The 15,846-nt window shown below is 40.2% G+C and overlaps 1 protein-coding gene across 1 annotated transcript in view; it reads right to left on the bottom strand.

The window, feature by feature from the left end:
- The window catches only part of HADHA (hydroxyacyl-CoA dehydrogenase trifunctional multienzyme complex subunit alpha), a 54,322-nt gene that overhangs the window by 18,476 nt on the left and 20,000 nt on the right, over window positions 1-15,846 (bottom strand). The window contains exons 8-12 of the mRNA XM_060026970.1: window positions 8,771-8,893; window positions 8,191-8,309; window positions 6,181-6,237; window positions 4,402-4,511; window positions 442-576 (exon numbers count right to left, since the gene is read on the bottom strand). Coding sequence (XP_059882953.1) covers window positions 442-576; window positions 4,402-4,511; window positions 6,181-6,237; window positions 8,191-8,309; window positions 8,771-8,893 — 544 coding nt within the window. The remainder of the gene's footprint in view (window positions 1-441; window positions 577-4,401; window positions 4,512-6,180; window positions 6,238-8,190; window positions 8,310-8,770; window positions 8,894-15,846) is intronic.

Here is a 15,846-nt window from a genome sequence, read left to right as displayed (position 1 = left end):
CATGAGTTCTGATCCCAGCCCTACCTTCAAGATGCAGTTACACGTTTCCTCATATCCTTATCTCAGTTCTCTCTATAGACATAGTCATGCTGTTTCAATGTTCTATAACAATACAGCAATTAAAATTCACAAACATGAGACTTTCTAGTCTGATACCAAAGTATAAACCATATGGCATTTAAAAACGTCTAATAGATAAGGTTTTCTCTTCTGCACTCAGACTCCAATGATGTTAATGATTTATAATAACATTGTCTGCAACAACAGCAAAAAAAAAAAAAAGAAAAAAGTGAAAGAAGGAATTAGCATGTCTAAAAAGCAAAGGAAATGAGACTTAACAATGGAGTATCCAATACAGATCATGTTCAACAGAAAGGAAACGGTGACGGCAAAAGCCAAAACACACGCTACTCTCCCAGCAAAGGCAGAGAGCAGGCTTACCCTCTGAACACTTGCTGCTGTCCTCGCCCCAGCGCGGCTAGCGTAGCATCCTTCAGTATAGTCTGTAGGCCCTTATCCACGGAGACCTGGGCAATGCCGGCCCCCATTAGCCCTGCGCCAAGAATGGCGAGCTGCCTGAAAGGAAAGGATGAAATGACTTTTGGTATAAATCTTAATTAATTCAGTAAAAGTGGGAGATTGCCCAGGTCATCTTCCAATAAACCAACTAAAGCAGGGACAACAATAAGGTATTTAAAATAATTTTTACCTACAAAAAGATATCTTTCATAAATGACTGATTTTCAGTTAAATGCAAAAATCCATTAGGTCTAAAAGAATTGGTCTACCCAAGAGACAGAATTATACTGATCTTCAATCATACCCGAGATCACTGAAAACAAAACAACATGGATTACGCTTAAATTAACGAGTATTTTTCTTCAAACAAAAGCTAACTTGCATTGATAGGCCTAAAGACTAATCTCTCTTTTACCAACCACTTACTTGCTAGTGATTTTGCCATTTTCCAGTCATCTTTCATTTCTCTTGAAATGTGTGCCTTTCTCACCCCTTACCTGGATTGGTTCAAAAGCCTCTTGGATGGTTTCTTTGCTTCCAGACCTTACCCCTCCCTCAAACACCTCCATACACGCACATTACTGCCTTTTCCACCCCTGAATTCCCTTGAACTTATCAGGACCATTTGGTTTACCCCACAGTATTTTGGAACAGCTTCATGTACGTCATTTTTGTCTCATCAACTAAATTCTAAGCTTTTTGAGGGATAGAGATCATGTCTGATGACTCTTTTTAGTTTTCCATAGTTTTGGAACAATATGCCATTTTCCCATAAGTAACTAAAAAAAATTTTCAGAACAACTTCCTTCATAAAAGAAGCCCAAGTTTACAACACCATAGACCTAAATTAAAGTTGTTTCATTCAAAACAATTCTGATTATAATGTTCAAAAATCATATTCAAGACCTGAAAAGGCACCCTAACTTCAACTCCTGGGAGTATCTTTCAAATGCAGCTTTGTGATAATACACATTTTGATATGGTGAGTGTTAAGTAACTGGAGAACATGAGAAAATAGGGTAGAAAAACATAAAGAATAGGAGCTGAAAAAATTATTCATGTATTTGCTGCACCAAAATTAAAAATTTGCTTGACAAATGACAACAGGTATAGCAGACAAAGGATTACTACTGGGGAAATATAAAGAACACACATATCAATTAAAAAAGACAACCCAATAAAATGGGCAGGGGTTTATATAAAGCAATTCATAGAAAATGAAAACAAATTGCCAATAAAATGCCCAATTTCCCTAATAATCTGGGAAATGCAAATTTAAAAAAATGTATTCTCTCCCCATCAGATTGGCAAAAATTTTAAAAGTAACAGTGAGGGTATAAAAAATTTTGTTCTTTCATGCATGGTTGATAGAAGTATATACTTTGCCCTATATAGGAGGTCAAATGTATTAAAACCAAAAATTGCATCTTCTACGACCCAGTAATTCTACTATCTGCTCTAGAGAAATGCACTTATGCACAAGATGATATGCTGTGATGAACAGTCATACAATGTTTACAATAATGAAAAATTGGAAGTCATCAATCTTTCAGTAGAAGAAGAAAAGGAACAAGTTAACTGGTATATACCCAAATACACAGTCTCCAAGTCGTACCACTGACTAAAAAGGATTATTATAGGATTCATACTGAAGGATTCCTTTTATATTAAAACATTCAAACCATAAACACAAAACATTCATCTAGTATTCAAACTTCCTTATAATAGTTTAAAAAAGGAGATTAAGAATGCATTCTTTGCATAAAAAATTAATTTATAAAAAGAGAAAATACATAAGGAATTCAAATTATTATCCGAGGCAAGGGAGAAGAGGCCTAGAGAGACAGAAGTAGAACTATTACTGACAACTGGGAAAGCAGGAAGGGGGATGCCCTTTCTTCAATGATTTTTATTAAATTTTCAGTTCAACCTATTCTGCCTTGCATACCTTATAATTTATTCTTCATTTCTAAGATGATGTTACCTTTTTTCAATTCATTTCCCAAGTTAGGTCAACTCTTACATCATCCTGTTTTTCTGCCCATTTAATTCTGAGTTTTTGAACTTCTGATTCAAAGTGATTCTTTTCTTATCTGTAAATATTTATTTAAGGATATATAATTCAAGTTTGGAAGCATTCTGCTATAGTTTTGCATTGTGGTTGTTTTGGGGGGAGAATTTTTGTAAGCTTAAGTATTTTGATTCTCATTTTCTTATTTCTTCTTACATGAGTTTCACATGCATGCTGCCTGTCTTTTCTGTGTACTGGTACACAATAACAGCTTCTCCAGGTGGTATTATATGCTATCTGCATATAACAGTAAGAGTTACATGCAGACCAGAGTAGGAGTCAGGAGTGGCTAATCAGCTCAAGAGTAAACATTTTATAATTTAATATTTTTAAAATTAATTAATTAATTTATGGCTGCGTTGGGTCTTCGTTGCTGCACGCGGGCTTTCTCTAGTTGCAGCGAGCAGGGGCTACTCTTCATCGTGGTGCACAGGCTTCTCATTGCAGTGACTTCTTTTGTTGCGGAGGACGGGCTTTAGGCATGCGGGCTTCAGTAGTTGTGGCTCGTGGGCTCGGTAGTTGTGGCTCACAGGCTCTAGAGTGCAGGCTCAGTAGTTGTGGCGCAGGGGCTTAGTTGCTCCGCGGCATGTGGGATCTTCCCGGACCAGGGCTTGAACCCGTGTAACCGCTGGCAGGCGGACTCTCAACCACTGTGCCACCAGGGAAGTCCAATTTAAAATTTAAAGAGTAATTTTTGTAGTATGTATGAAGAGATTCAGATTTAAGTGGCCATATCATCATTCCACTGCAGCGTGGAAGTAATTCATCTCACCCACTGAATGCAAGATATTGTCAACATTAGGTGGTACACAGACAACCCGACTGATACCGGTCACCACGTGTGCTGGAGAAGCAGTTACAGTTGTATTTCATATTCTAATTTGGAAATCAGCCCTCTTGGCAAGAATCTTGTCTTCTCACCTGGGCTTCTTCTTAATTTCCTCTTCTGCTTTGGATTGCAATCTCATTAAATGTGAGCGGCTGGAGAAGGTAGTAACATGAGCTGCTTCCACAAATCCCTCTCTGTAATTCAGGTAGACAGTGTTCCTCAACCTCAGCACTGCTGACATTTTGGACTGGACACTTCTTTGTTGTGGGGCTGTCCTGTGCACTGTAGGATGTTTAGCAGCATTCCGGGCCTCTGGCCACCAGATGCCAGTACCATCCCTCCCTCCCCAGCTGTGACAACCAAAAATATTTCCAGAGATTGGCAAGTGTCCCCTGGTGGCAACGTTGCCCAGGTTAAGAACCACTGAGCAAGGGGGTGAGTTTAGGGGCATTACTAAACTTAAGATGCTGAAGAGCTATTTAGGCAGCATAACACTGAAAGCCTCGCTGAAGAGAACAGATATGAAACAGGTAAGTAGGCTCTCAAACGCTTAGGCTGTAAGCTAAACGAAGGACAAGGCTTTAACGACTAGAATGAGGCTTTACTTTTTTTAATGAGGGAGAAGTGTGAGTTCCCAGAGAGGGTATCTCAAGTCACAGAGAGAGACAAGGTCATTAAACAGCACACAGTGTGTGCATTTGGTTTAGGAAGGGGAAACCTAAACCATATTTCTAGGGGACATCAATAGTGAGACAAAAATGCCTCTACAGGAGACATCAGAGAGGTCAGGAGAAAACTCAGCACAGGCAGAACTCTGAAAGCGAAAAAATCCTTCGTAGGAATAGGGATCTAAAGTGCTCAGGACAGAAGAGGTTTAGGGCAAGACGGAAGGCATAAATCTAGCTCTATGGATCTTCAGAGACATCGACAAGCATAGCATGTGCTGAAATCCACAGGGGCTTCCTACGTAGAGCTGACTTACTTAACCTCCTTCTGCGGAGCTCCAAATTTATTCTTCTTGCATAGGGTCTGACCACGGTAAAGTCCCATCAAGGCTTTTGATTCTTTGGTCATTGCAAGCTCTCCAAATTTCTGGAAAAAGGGAAGAAGAAAAGGTAGAACTTCTCAGTCTTGTAGATGTGGATTCTTTGGGGTCAGTTTTTCTGCAGAGCAGAGGTAACACATGCAAAGCCTCAGGTCCTGAGCTGCTGAAGTTGGTCTCCTGCTGAGCATCTTTCTTTAACTCTCCTCATCTGTTCCACTTCCAACTACTGCTTTGAAAGGTTCTGGATATAACTGAGCTCTCAGATTCTCTACACCAGAGGCTGTGGTAACTTTTTTCATGGAATTAGAGTGTCAGAGCCAAAACGGACCAATCATCTCAACCACCTCTCTCATTTTAAAGACTGGGAAGAGGAGGCTCAGAACTTGACCTCGCTCAAAGCCACACTGCCTCAAAGGGGCAGAAACAGAACTTGAACCCAGGCAGTATGACTCCCAACTCCAGTTCTCCTTCCAGGGTAGCAGGCTGCCCCATGTGATATCTGCCACTTTAAAAGGACCTTAACACTTACAGAGAACAAGTCTCAACTTAGTAGGAAAGAGCATGAGATTTAGAGTCTGTATTTGAAAGAACTGAGTTTAAAGACTGGCCCTGCCATTTCCCAGTTGTGAAGCTTTCTTCATCCTTAAAATGGGAAAAACAATACCTATTTTACAGTATTGTTGTGGGAAGTAAATGAAAACACTAGTAAAATGACTGGGCCTCAATGTTAGCTATTACCATCATCAATATTACTAGAATTTACTGGTACGATTACATGGTTGCAAACAGCACTTAAAAGAAGGAATCCCTCTAATAATGTTGCCTTCATGTCTGAAGAGAACATGAAACAATGTTCTACTAATCTTGGCAAAGTAGGTTCTATTCAATAAACCAGTGATTTTCAAACCACGGGTAGAAATCTATCAGTGGTCTTGAATTTAGCAGGTTGTGATAAGTAGAATAAATAGAAAATACTGAGTACAGTGTACAGGCTAATTATTTTGGGAAATATGCTTCAATCTTTCTGTACATATGTATATGTGTACCTGGTGATAATGTAAAAGAATTAATCAGAGTGCACTGCAGTAAGCAACCCAGTATAAGAAATGTTTTCTCTGGAACTTGTCCTGAGCTCTTCAGATATCTTTTATTCTATTACTGAAGAGCAATCATCCTTCAATGATTGCTTAAAACTTCAAAACAACCCAAACAACTAAAATCTACAATACCACCAACTTGTTAGGAAGTGGAAGGGGTGAGGTTGGTTCATGTGTTGCTCTGTTTTCTTGTCTTGGTGGGTGCAAAACATTTCCCTTCATTTCCTAATTCACCAAAGGAAGGCTGGGCTTCACAGGTTTATCTCCAGGCTCTAACAAGAACCATATTTTTGTATCCATGTACTCACTTTATCACAACAAAACCAGCCCAACTACAGAACAAAAAGTCCAAATGATTCCTTTTGAAAGGATTCTAACCCTGCCCCTGCTTTTCCTAGTTACACCCTCCTTATTGAGAGCAAGTTCAAATATCTGGGACTACTATGGTTTTCTTAGCACCTACTTGCTCACTGAGATTAATCGTAAGAAATGACAACCACTGGAGGAAAACATTTTTTACTAGGCTTTGAATACTTTACCTTTTTTCAGTTTTACACAGCATTGTGGATCTCGCTTTTTCTGTCTCTAATAATAAAACACTGAAAGGAAATAATTTTACCTGAGATTCAGAGAGATAGCCAGCATCACTCCCTTGCTCAATCCCAGTCTTCACTACCTAAAAAACAGATAAAGTACTTGTTGGAATCGATTGGCAAGATACACAGTAATGCTGAAAAAAGTGGCTAGTGTTGTTAGTCTTCAAAGAGTAAGTCAAAAGTCTAGACTGGAGTGAGAAAGAGAAGAGGACGGAGTGCCTTATTGCTTAAGACTGACTTAATTCTCCATCTCTGAGGCTACTGCTCAACCTAGTATACAATGGAAGGAAATAAAACAGAAGGAAAGAGAATTAAGAAGTCAGAATAGGAAAAGAGCACAGAGGTTCCACAGCTCAAACTCCACCTCCTTATCCTTTGAATCCTGTTATTTTGTCAGAGAAAGAGTTGTCATCACCCCTTTCTGAGTCCAATAATAGGTTTACCTTTTCCTCTTAACTCCCTTCCCTCCTGCTTGAATTATTCTTCCGGCTCCTCTCCTGTTCTCCAAATGTGGGCAGGTCCCCAAAGTCCCACTTGCAGCCCATTTCCCCCTCTATTTATTCTTCCTCAGGAACATCATTTAGTTTATCACATTAATCATGAACTCCATGAAATTCAATTTAACATTTGGGGTTAAGTACTAACCTAAGTACAATAGCAAGTATAAAAGAAATAACCCTGTATTCAATCACCATAATTTAATGGTGATTAAAAAAAAAAACCAAATAAATCTATATCCTTAATCGACTTCTCTGTCTAAACTACTGTTGCTTGAATTTCCTGAATACCTAATCTCAACACTTCTAAACCTTGACTCCTAACTCTCTTTGGCAAGTCTCTTACTACCTTCGTATTGTTGCTTTTACTATTCTATTTCGGGGTCTTATTCAAACTTCAAGTCTGAATTACCAGAACAGTTTCCTAGTTCATTGATCTACTTTGTCTCTGTTTCTAATCCATTTTTACTCACTGCCATGAAAACGGTTCTCTATGATCTATATAGGACAAAGATGAAATTTCTTAATTAATTACTGTCTACCTTTTGAAATCCACCTTTGGTCTGCCTTTCTGAAGACACTGCATTATCCTCCTACAAAAACTGATCTGATTTGATGTTCCCTGAAGAGCCTCATGCTTTCCAGCTTCTGTAACTTTGCTCAAAATGCCCATCCTACCTGGCTTTCTCATCATGTATTCTCTAACAATTTCAGGGATCGTTCCCTCCTCAGTGAATTTAGCAAACTTCCTCTGTCCCAGTTAGCTGGCGTTAACCCTATGCAGCTACATACCGCCCCATCCTGCCATCTGCCTTACCACATATATGTGTTTAATCTCCCCAACCCAGACTGTGTGAGGTGAATGGAAGTAGGGGACCACGTTTCATATTTTATATACTTTGGTGTCTTTGGCTCAAAATATACCTGTTGACTAATTCATTCTCCAATTCTGAAATCTTTGATTATTGATCTTGTCTTCAATTATTGCTCTTTTGATCTGGGACTTTCCAGATTGAAGATTTTATAAGTTTTAAAGTCTACCTTGAGACAGATGTTACTTCAACTCTGTGATCATTTTAATCATCCTCCTTGAGCTTTTCCAGAACTTCTCTATATCATTACATCTTTTTCATAATTATGGCAATGGAAAGTCAATGAGACATTTTAGGTAATGACAATGGTTTTGACTAAGGACAGAATACAGCCATTAATTTTGTTTCAACTACCTCTTAATTAATGTCCAATATTTTACTGGTTTTGTTATACTGATATGACATAGGTTCCTTTCTTGGTTTATAACTGGTAATTTTAAGCTCATCAACTAAAAAGTATGCCTGGCACTAATTTTCCCCAAATATCCATTTATATAAATCCTCATAGCTTGCTATGCTCTTGTGTTATTTTTGGTAAGTACTTTGATAGCAGCATGAGGAACTTCAGTACTGGCAAACATGGTGCAGAATGGCAATGAAGAGTACTTGCTCTAGACAAAGGGAAGAAACATGAGAAATGTGGGAGTACGGGGTAAAAACTCACATCAATTATTTTCAGAGGTGCAGGATAAAGGCCTTTGGTCTGCTTTCGTACTCTTTCTTCCACCTTTTTGTAAATCTGTTGCCTGACAAATGGGATACTCATGGCATACGATGTCAATTCTGTAAGGTAAAATGCTTTTAGATCCTCACTGGAAAGAGCCCAGCCTCCCTTGTTAGTTTGTTCTGTAAACTCCATAAAAACGCAGTGATTCTAGCTATCTGAAAGAACTGCTCTTTACTCTGACATAAACGATCTAAATTTCAACCTAAGCACTTCTTTAAACATTAGTTGATAAGTATTAAAGCTTGGTGTTGGGTACATGGGTGTTTATTACACTGTTACATTATTCTATTTTGGTATTATTTAAAATTTTCCAAAATAAAAAATTCAAAAAAAATGTCTTTAACCAGTGTAAGGTCCAGGACTTGAGCCTAGAGAAGAGTTATTGCATCCTTTAAGGTTGACTTTACACTTAAGAGTAAATAATGCACTTACCTCTTCCTCATTTCGGATTTATAGAAAATAAAATTAAATTCCCTGGAAAGAAGCTTTGCCTTAGTTCTTTAATAATGACACTCACTTTCTACCAATCCCTTGTCTCTCTTTGGAGAGATCTTTTTATCAGCTAGTCCTTTAGCAAAAGTAATTGCAACTTCTTCTAGGTATTCAATTGTCCGTTCCTCTGGAGGTTTTATTCCTGGTCCTGTAAAGACGAACACAACAGACTGGAATGTAAATCAGGCTTGGATCAGTCCCAGGTGGGCAAAACCCAGGCAGGCCAAAGCCGAAGGCTCCAGCACCCACTTTCAGCGCAGCTTTCTAAGTCTGACTAGAGACCGGTAGGTGGCAATGTCATGAACTATGCACTCAAAAAGAGAAGTCACACTGAGCGAAGGTGCAACAACCTCCTCCTGGTAGAAAACAAGTCTTAAGCCCTATTTAAGTCTGGCCTCCACTTCTGAGTAGGATGTATTATGTCTCATGAGGCCTGTTTTCTTGCTGCAAAACTGGAAAACAAAAAATCAATTGCAAAATCACATTTGTAAAGACACTGGAGAGCTGTGGAAGCAACAAAGGTTATATGAACAGAATTCCAGAGAGGGAAGAGCCTGTCCAATGTGATCTGATGATTGCTGGACATTGTCTTTCCTGGGGGTACATGATGCTTTTGGGTGTGGGCTGAAGATTGGACTTGGCTCAAGCAGAAGGATGCTACTGAGGGAAAGTGAAATGAACAGAGTTTTTGGTGGTCATACACAACAAGTCAGTACTAGAAGAAACCAGACGCAAAGCTAGTTTTCCCGCATGGAACATTTGTGAAGTTCTAAGGTGGTGCAAGAGGCTGGAAGCTAGAGTGAAATCTCTTATAGTGTCATAATGTTTAGCACATGCAGTACTTGTACAGAAAGGGGGACATGCCAAAAACATGCACCTGATTTTTCGCTTGAGGCAGAGCCTGACACCAAACTTGCTGGAGGCAGGAGACAAAGACTCAGAAGAGCCAAAGGCTGTTTTCACACAGCTATGAAAACAGACACTTACCAGGCTCTCAGTCAAAGGCTTGTAAGAGCCACACTGGAGCGAGAGGTGGCTGAGGTTGAAAAGCCGATCTTGTGCCTTCTTATGGTGTATAGGGAACAAAATCCCAGTAGAGGGAGAAGCCTGCAACAATATGCAACCATTCTCCACCTTAAGACATTTGCCCTACTTTCAGCCTCCGTGGAGGAGGAAGAAAATGAACTAAGCCCCAAACGTCTGAATGACAAAAGCGCACAGGGTCCGCAAAAGTCATAATGTAATGCTGGAATTACAGAAGAATACTGGAGAGCAGTTGCTACACAAAAGGAGAGCTCCAGAGATCTACAGAGGGGCCCCTTGAAACTAAGGCGAAGTATCATTCTGCACATGCATGAGAGGAAACTACCTGAGGCCAGGGAAAGAACCAACATAAAGGCATGAAAAGAAGCAAGAAAAACATGGCCTACAGCTAGGAGACAAACTGACCGATAGAAACAGGTGCAGAATTGAAAAGATAGGATAGGGCTTCCCTAGTGGTGCAGTGGTTGGGAGTCCGCCTGCCGATGCAGGGGACATGGGTTCGTACCCCGGTCCGAGAGGATCTCACGTGCCGCGGAGCAGCTGGGCCCGTGGGCCATGGCTGCTGAGCCTGTGCGTCCGGAGCCTGTGCTCTGCAGTGGGAGAGGCCATGACGGTGAGAGGCCCGCGTACCGCAAAAAAAAAAGATAGGATAAGCAGACACAATGTTAGAAAGGTTACTGTGAATTCATGCCGTATGTTAAAGAAGGCAGAGGAAAACAGAAACATAATGAAGGGAAATTGAAGATGTGACAATGAATCAACTATTACTTCTAAATATGAGAAAAAAACAATATCTGAAACAAAAAATGTAGGCAATTGGATTAATAGCAAATTATACTGTGAAGAAGAAAAGATCAGGAAACTTGAATACATGGCAAGAGAAATATAAACAGACTGAAAAAGAGAAACTGAGCTTCATTTTGGGACAATATCAAGTAATCTAAAATATGTGAGACTGAAGTCTCAGGAAAGGGGTAGGGGACTAAGGAGACAAAAGACTTGTACTCTGAAAACTATAAGACACTGATGAAAGAAATCGAAGATGACACAAACAGATGGGAAGATATACCATGTTCTTGGATAGGAAGAATCAGTACTGTCAAAATGACTATACTACCCAAGGCAATCTACAGATTCAATGCAATCCCTATCAAATTTTCACAGAACTACAACAAAAAATCTTACAATTTGTATGGAGACACAAAAGACCCCAAATAGCCAAAGTAATCTTGAGAAAGAAAAACAGAGCTGGAGGAATCAGGCTCCCTAACTTCAGACCATACTACAAAAAAAAGATTAATCCAGAGGAAAGCAGAAAGAAGAAAAAAGGAACAAAGAACAGATGGGACATATAGAAAACAATCATCAAAATAGTATGGTTCTGGCACAAAAATAGAAATATAGATCAACAGAACAGGATAGAAAACCCAGAAATAAACCCACACACCCATGGTCAATTAATGTACTACAAAGGATGCAAGACTATACAATGGTGGAAAGACAGTCCCTTCAACAAATGGTGCTGGGAAAGCTGGACAGCTACATGTAAAAAAAATGAAATTAGAACATTCTTTAACACCATACACAAAAATAAACTCAAAATGGATAAAAGACCCAAATGTAAGACGGGATACTATAAAACTTAAAGTAAAACGTAGGCAGAACACTCTTTTACATAAATCACAGTAACATCTTTTTCGATCCACCTCCTAGACTAATGGAAATAAAAACAAAAATAAACAGATGGGACATAATTAAACTCAAAAACTTTTGCACAGCAAAAGGAACCATAAACAAAACGAAAAAACCCATAGAATGGGAGAAAATATTTGCAAACAATGTGACCGACAAAGGATTAATCTCCAAAATTTACTAACAGCTTATGTGGCTCAATATCAAAAAACCAAACAACCCAATCAAAAAATGGGCAGAAGACCTACATAGACATTCCTCCAAAGAAGACATACAGATGGCCAAGAGGCACATGAAAAGATGCTTAACATAGCTAATTATTAGAGAAATGCAAATCATGACTACAATGAAATTATCATCTCACACCAAGCAGAATGGCCATCATCAAAAAATGTACAAACAATAAATGCTGGAGAGGGTGTGGAGAAAAGGGAACCCTCCTACACTGTTGGTGGGAACGTAAATTGGTACAGCCACTATGGAGAACAGTATGGAGGTTCCTTAAAAAGGTAAAAAATAGAGTTACCATATGATCCAGCAATCCCATTCCTGGGCATATATCCAGGGAAAAACATGGTTCAAAAGATATGTGCACCCCCAATGTTCACCACAGCACTGTTTATAATAGCCAAGACATGGAAGCAGCCTAAATATCCATTGACAGATGAATGGATAAAGAAGATGTGGTACATATATACAATGGAATATTACTTAGCCATTAAAAAGAAGGAAATAAAAAAAAACAAGAAGGAAATAATGTCATTTGCAACAACATGGGTGGACCTGGAGATTATCACACTAAATGAAGTAAATCAGGGAAAGACAAATATCATATGATATTGCTTGTATTCAGAATCTAAAAAAAAAAAATTTGATACAAATGAACTTATTTACAAAACAGAAACAGACTCACAGATGTAGAGAATGAACTTATGGTTACCAGGGGGGATGGGAGGGTGGGAGGGATAGATGGGGAGTTTGGGATTGACATGTACACACTGCTATATTTAAAATAGATAACCAACAAGGACCTACTGTATAGCACAGGGAACCTTGCTCAATATTCTGTAATAACCTAAATGGGAAAAGAATTTGAAAAAGAATAGATACATGTATATGTATAACTGAATCACTTTGATGTACACCTGAAACTAACACAACATTGTTAATCAACTATATTCCAATATAAAATAAAAATTAAAGAAAAATCACCCTGAACAACAACAACAACAAAGAAAAGAAAAGCAGTAGGGGAGATGGAAAAATATTTAAAGAAATAGCCAAGGGCTTCCCTGGTGGCACAGTGGTTGAGAGTCCACCTGCCGATGCGGGGGACACGGGTTCGTGCCCCGGTCTGAGAGGATCCCACATGCTGCGGAGCGGCTGGGCCCGTGAGCCGCGGCCGCTGGGCCTGTGCGTCCGGAGCCTGTGCTCCGCAGTTGGAGAGGCCACAGCAGTGAGAGGCCTGCGTATCGCAAAAAAAAAAAAAAAAAGAAATAGCCAAAAAGTTTCCAATTTTGATGAAAACTCCAAGCTCACTATCTAAGAAGCTCAATGAATCCCATATACAGCAAACATTTAAAACACACACACACACCAAGGCACGTCATAAATAAATTGCTAAAATCAGTAATAAAGGGAAAACCTGAGAGCAGTTTGGGGAGGATTGGGGTAGGAGTGGAGAAGACACATTATATACAGATGACCAAAGATAAAAATGACAACAGACTTTTCCTCAGAAATTATGCAAGCGACAACACAATGTAAATATCTATACAGTACCAAAAGGAAAACACTGGAAATCTGGGATTCTATACCTATCAAAAATACCTTTCGAAAATGAAGACTTTTTCAAACAAATCAAAAAGTGAGAGAATTAACTGCCGGCAGACCTACACTATAGAGCATGTTGAAGGAAGTTCTTCAGGTTGGAGGAAAATCAAGCCAGATGGGAACCTGGATCTATACAAAGAATAAAGAGCACCAAAAATGATAAATATATGAGTAAACAGAAAAGAATCATCTCATTTTTTAAATCTCTTTAAAAGATAATTGTTTAAAACAAAAATAGTAATACGCTAAGGAACGTATAATACATGCAGAAGTATAACAAGAATAGCAAAAGAATGGGGGGAAATGAAAGTATACCCTTTAAAGGTTCCTACCTTACATGTGAAATGATATATCAAGACAGATTACATGTTAAAGATGTATGCTGGATTTCCCTGGTGGCACAGTGGTTAAGAATCTGCCTGCCAACACAGGGGATACAGGTTCAAGCCCTGGTCCGGGAAGATCCCACATGCCACGGAGCAGCTAAGCCCATGCACCACAACTATTGAGCCTGCACTCTACAGCCCGTGAGCCACAACTACTGAGCCCGTGTGCCACAACTAATGAAGCCTGCACACCTAGAGCCCATGCTCTGCAACAAGAGAAGCCATCCCAATGAGAAGCCAGAGCACTGCAATGAAGAATAGCCCCCGCTCGCTGCAAGTAGAGAAAGCTCGCGTGCAACGACAAAGACCCAACGCAGCCAAAGATAAATAAATAAGAAAAAAAGAAAATGATGTATGCTGTAAACCCTAGAGCAACCATTAAAAGGGTAAAGCAAAGTAAAAGTCCAACAGTGAAGATAAAAAATGATTAATCCGGGTGGAATTCCCCGGCAGTCCCATGTTTAGGACTCTGTGCTTCCACTGCAGGGCAGATGGGGTCAATGCCTGCTCGGGGAACTAAGATCCCTCATGCTACATGGCACGCCCCCCCCCCCCACCAAAAAAAAAAAAAAGATTAATCCAGAGGAAAGCAGAAAGAAGAAAAAAGGAACAAAGAACAGATGGGACATATAGAAAACAAGCAGTACTGAACGAAGCCGAAATGCCAGAACCATGTTGGTAGGGTAGAGGAAATATTAAAAGGCTTAAGGAAACTGGAATGTTAGCCTGGATCTATCATGCTGGACCTGCTCAGCCCCCCTGGAAGGGTCAGAGGACACACCTTTCACCACGACCAAGAGAAATCAACTTAGGAGGGGAGTCCCAGCATCCTTGAAGAGCTCTGTGGTTGCTCCTTTCTGTAGGTCAGAAATTACAGTGGGAACTGCTACCATCAACTAGGATCCCTAAACGCAGTGGGGATAATGGGATTCTGGGGTGGCAGGGGCCAAGGAGCAACACTCAATTGCCAAAAGCAAATGGGGCATGGCTACCAAACTGGAGAGCAGAGCCAAAGTAAATAGTAATCAGAATAGTTTGACTTGTGGAGACCTATGGCGTTGGCTAGTTTATCATGGCATTCCTAGGAAAGAAACAGATGATGGGTGGCCCACTGGATTCAGAATTCTAGGTCTAGTAAACCTAAGAATAACGTGAATTACCAAAGAGAGTCATCAGACATCCCTGGTGGCGCAGTGGTTAAAAATCCGCCTGCCAATGCAGGGGACATGGGTTCGAGCCCTGGTCCAGGAAGATGCCACATGCCACGGAGCAACTAAGCCCGTGCGCCACAACTACTGAGTCTGCACTCTAGAGCCTGCGAGCCACGACTACTGAAGCCCGCACGCCTAGAGCCCGTGCTCCGCAACAAGGGAAGCCACCGCAATAAGAAGCCCGAGCACTGCAAAAAAGAGTAGCCCCCGCTCCCACAACTAGACAAAGCCCGTGCGCAGCAACGAAGACCCAACGCAGCCAAAAATAAATAAGTAAATAATTGTTTTTAAAAAAAGAAAGGAAAGAGAAAGTCATCGCCCTCATCAATTCTCAGAAATGAGCCAGTTTAAAGACCCAGAACCCCTTGAATAAAGGGGAGGTTGTAGCTCCTTGAGGGAATTATACTGTTAGTCTTCCCCAAAGGGACTCTATGGTCATTTACCTTGAGGAAAGGGAAATAATCAGACTTTTGGGGGATACTGGACACTGGCTCGGAACTGAGAGTAATTCCAAAAGACTCAAAATGTTATTGTGATCCACCAGACAGGACAGGGGTTTATAAGGTCATGTGATAAAAGGATTATTAGCTCAGTTCTATCTCAGTGGGCCTAGTGGGTTCCTGAACTCATCCTTTGGTTACTTCCAGAATGCACGATTGAAATAGATATCCTCAGCAACTAGCTCCTTGACCTGTGGAATAAGGACTACTATAGTGGGAAAGGCCAAGTGAAAGCCACTAAAACTGCCTCTACCCAGAAAAATAGTAAAATAAAAGTAATACTGCATTCCTGGAGGGACTACAGAGACTGGTGCCACCATTAAGGACTTGAAAGATGCAGGAGTGGTGACTCCCACTGCATCCTCATTCAATTTACGTATTTTTGGCCTGTGCAGAAACCAGATGGCTCCTGCAGAATGACAGTGGACTATGGTA

Source organism: Delphinus delphis, chromosome 12 (genome assembly GCF_949987515.2).
Source record: "Delphinus delphis chromosome 12, mDelDel1.2, whole genome shotgun sequence".
Classification (NCBI taxonomy): domain Eukaryota; kingdom Metazoa; phylum Chordata; class Mammalia; order Artiodactyla; family Delphinidae; genus Delphinus; species Delphinus delphis.
Note: the sequence above shows the minus strand (reverse complement) of the source record. Positions and strands in the feature narration are given on the sequence as shown.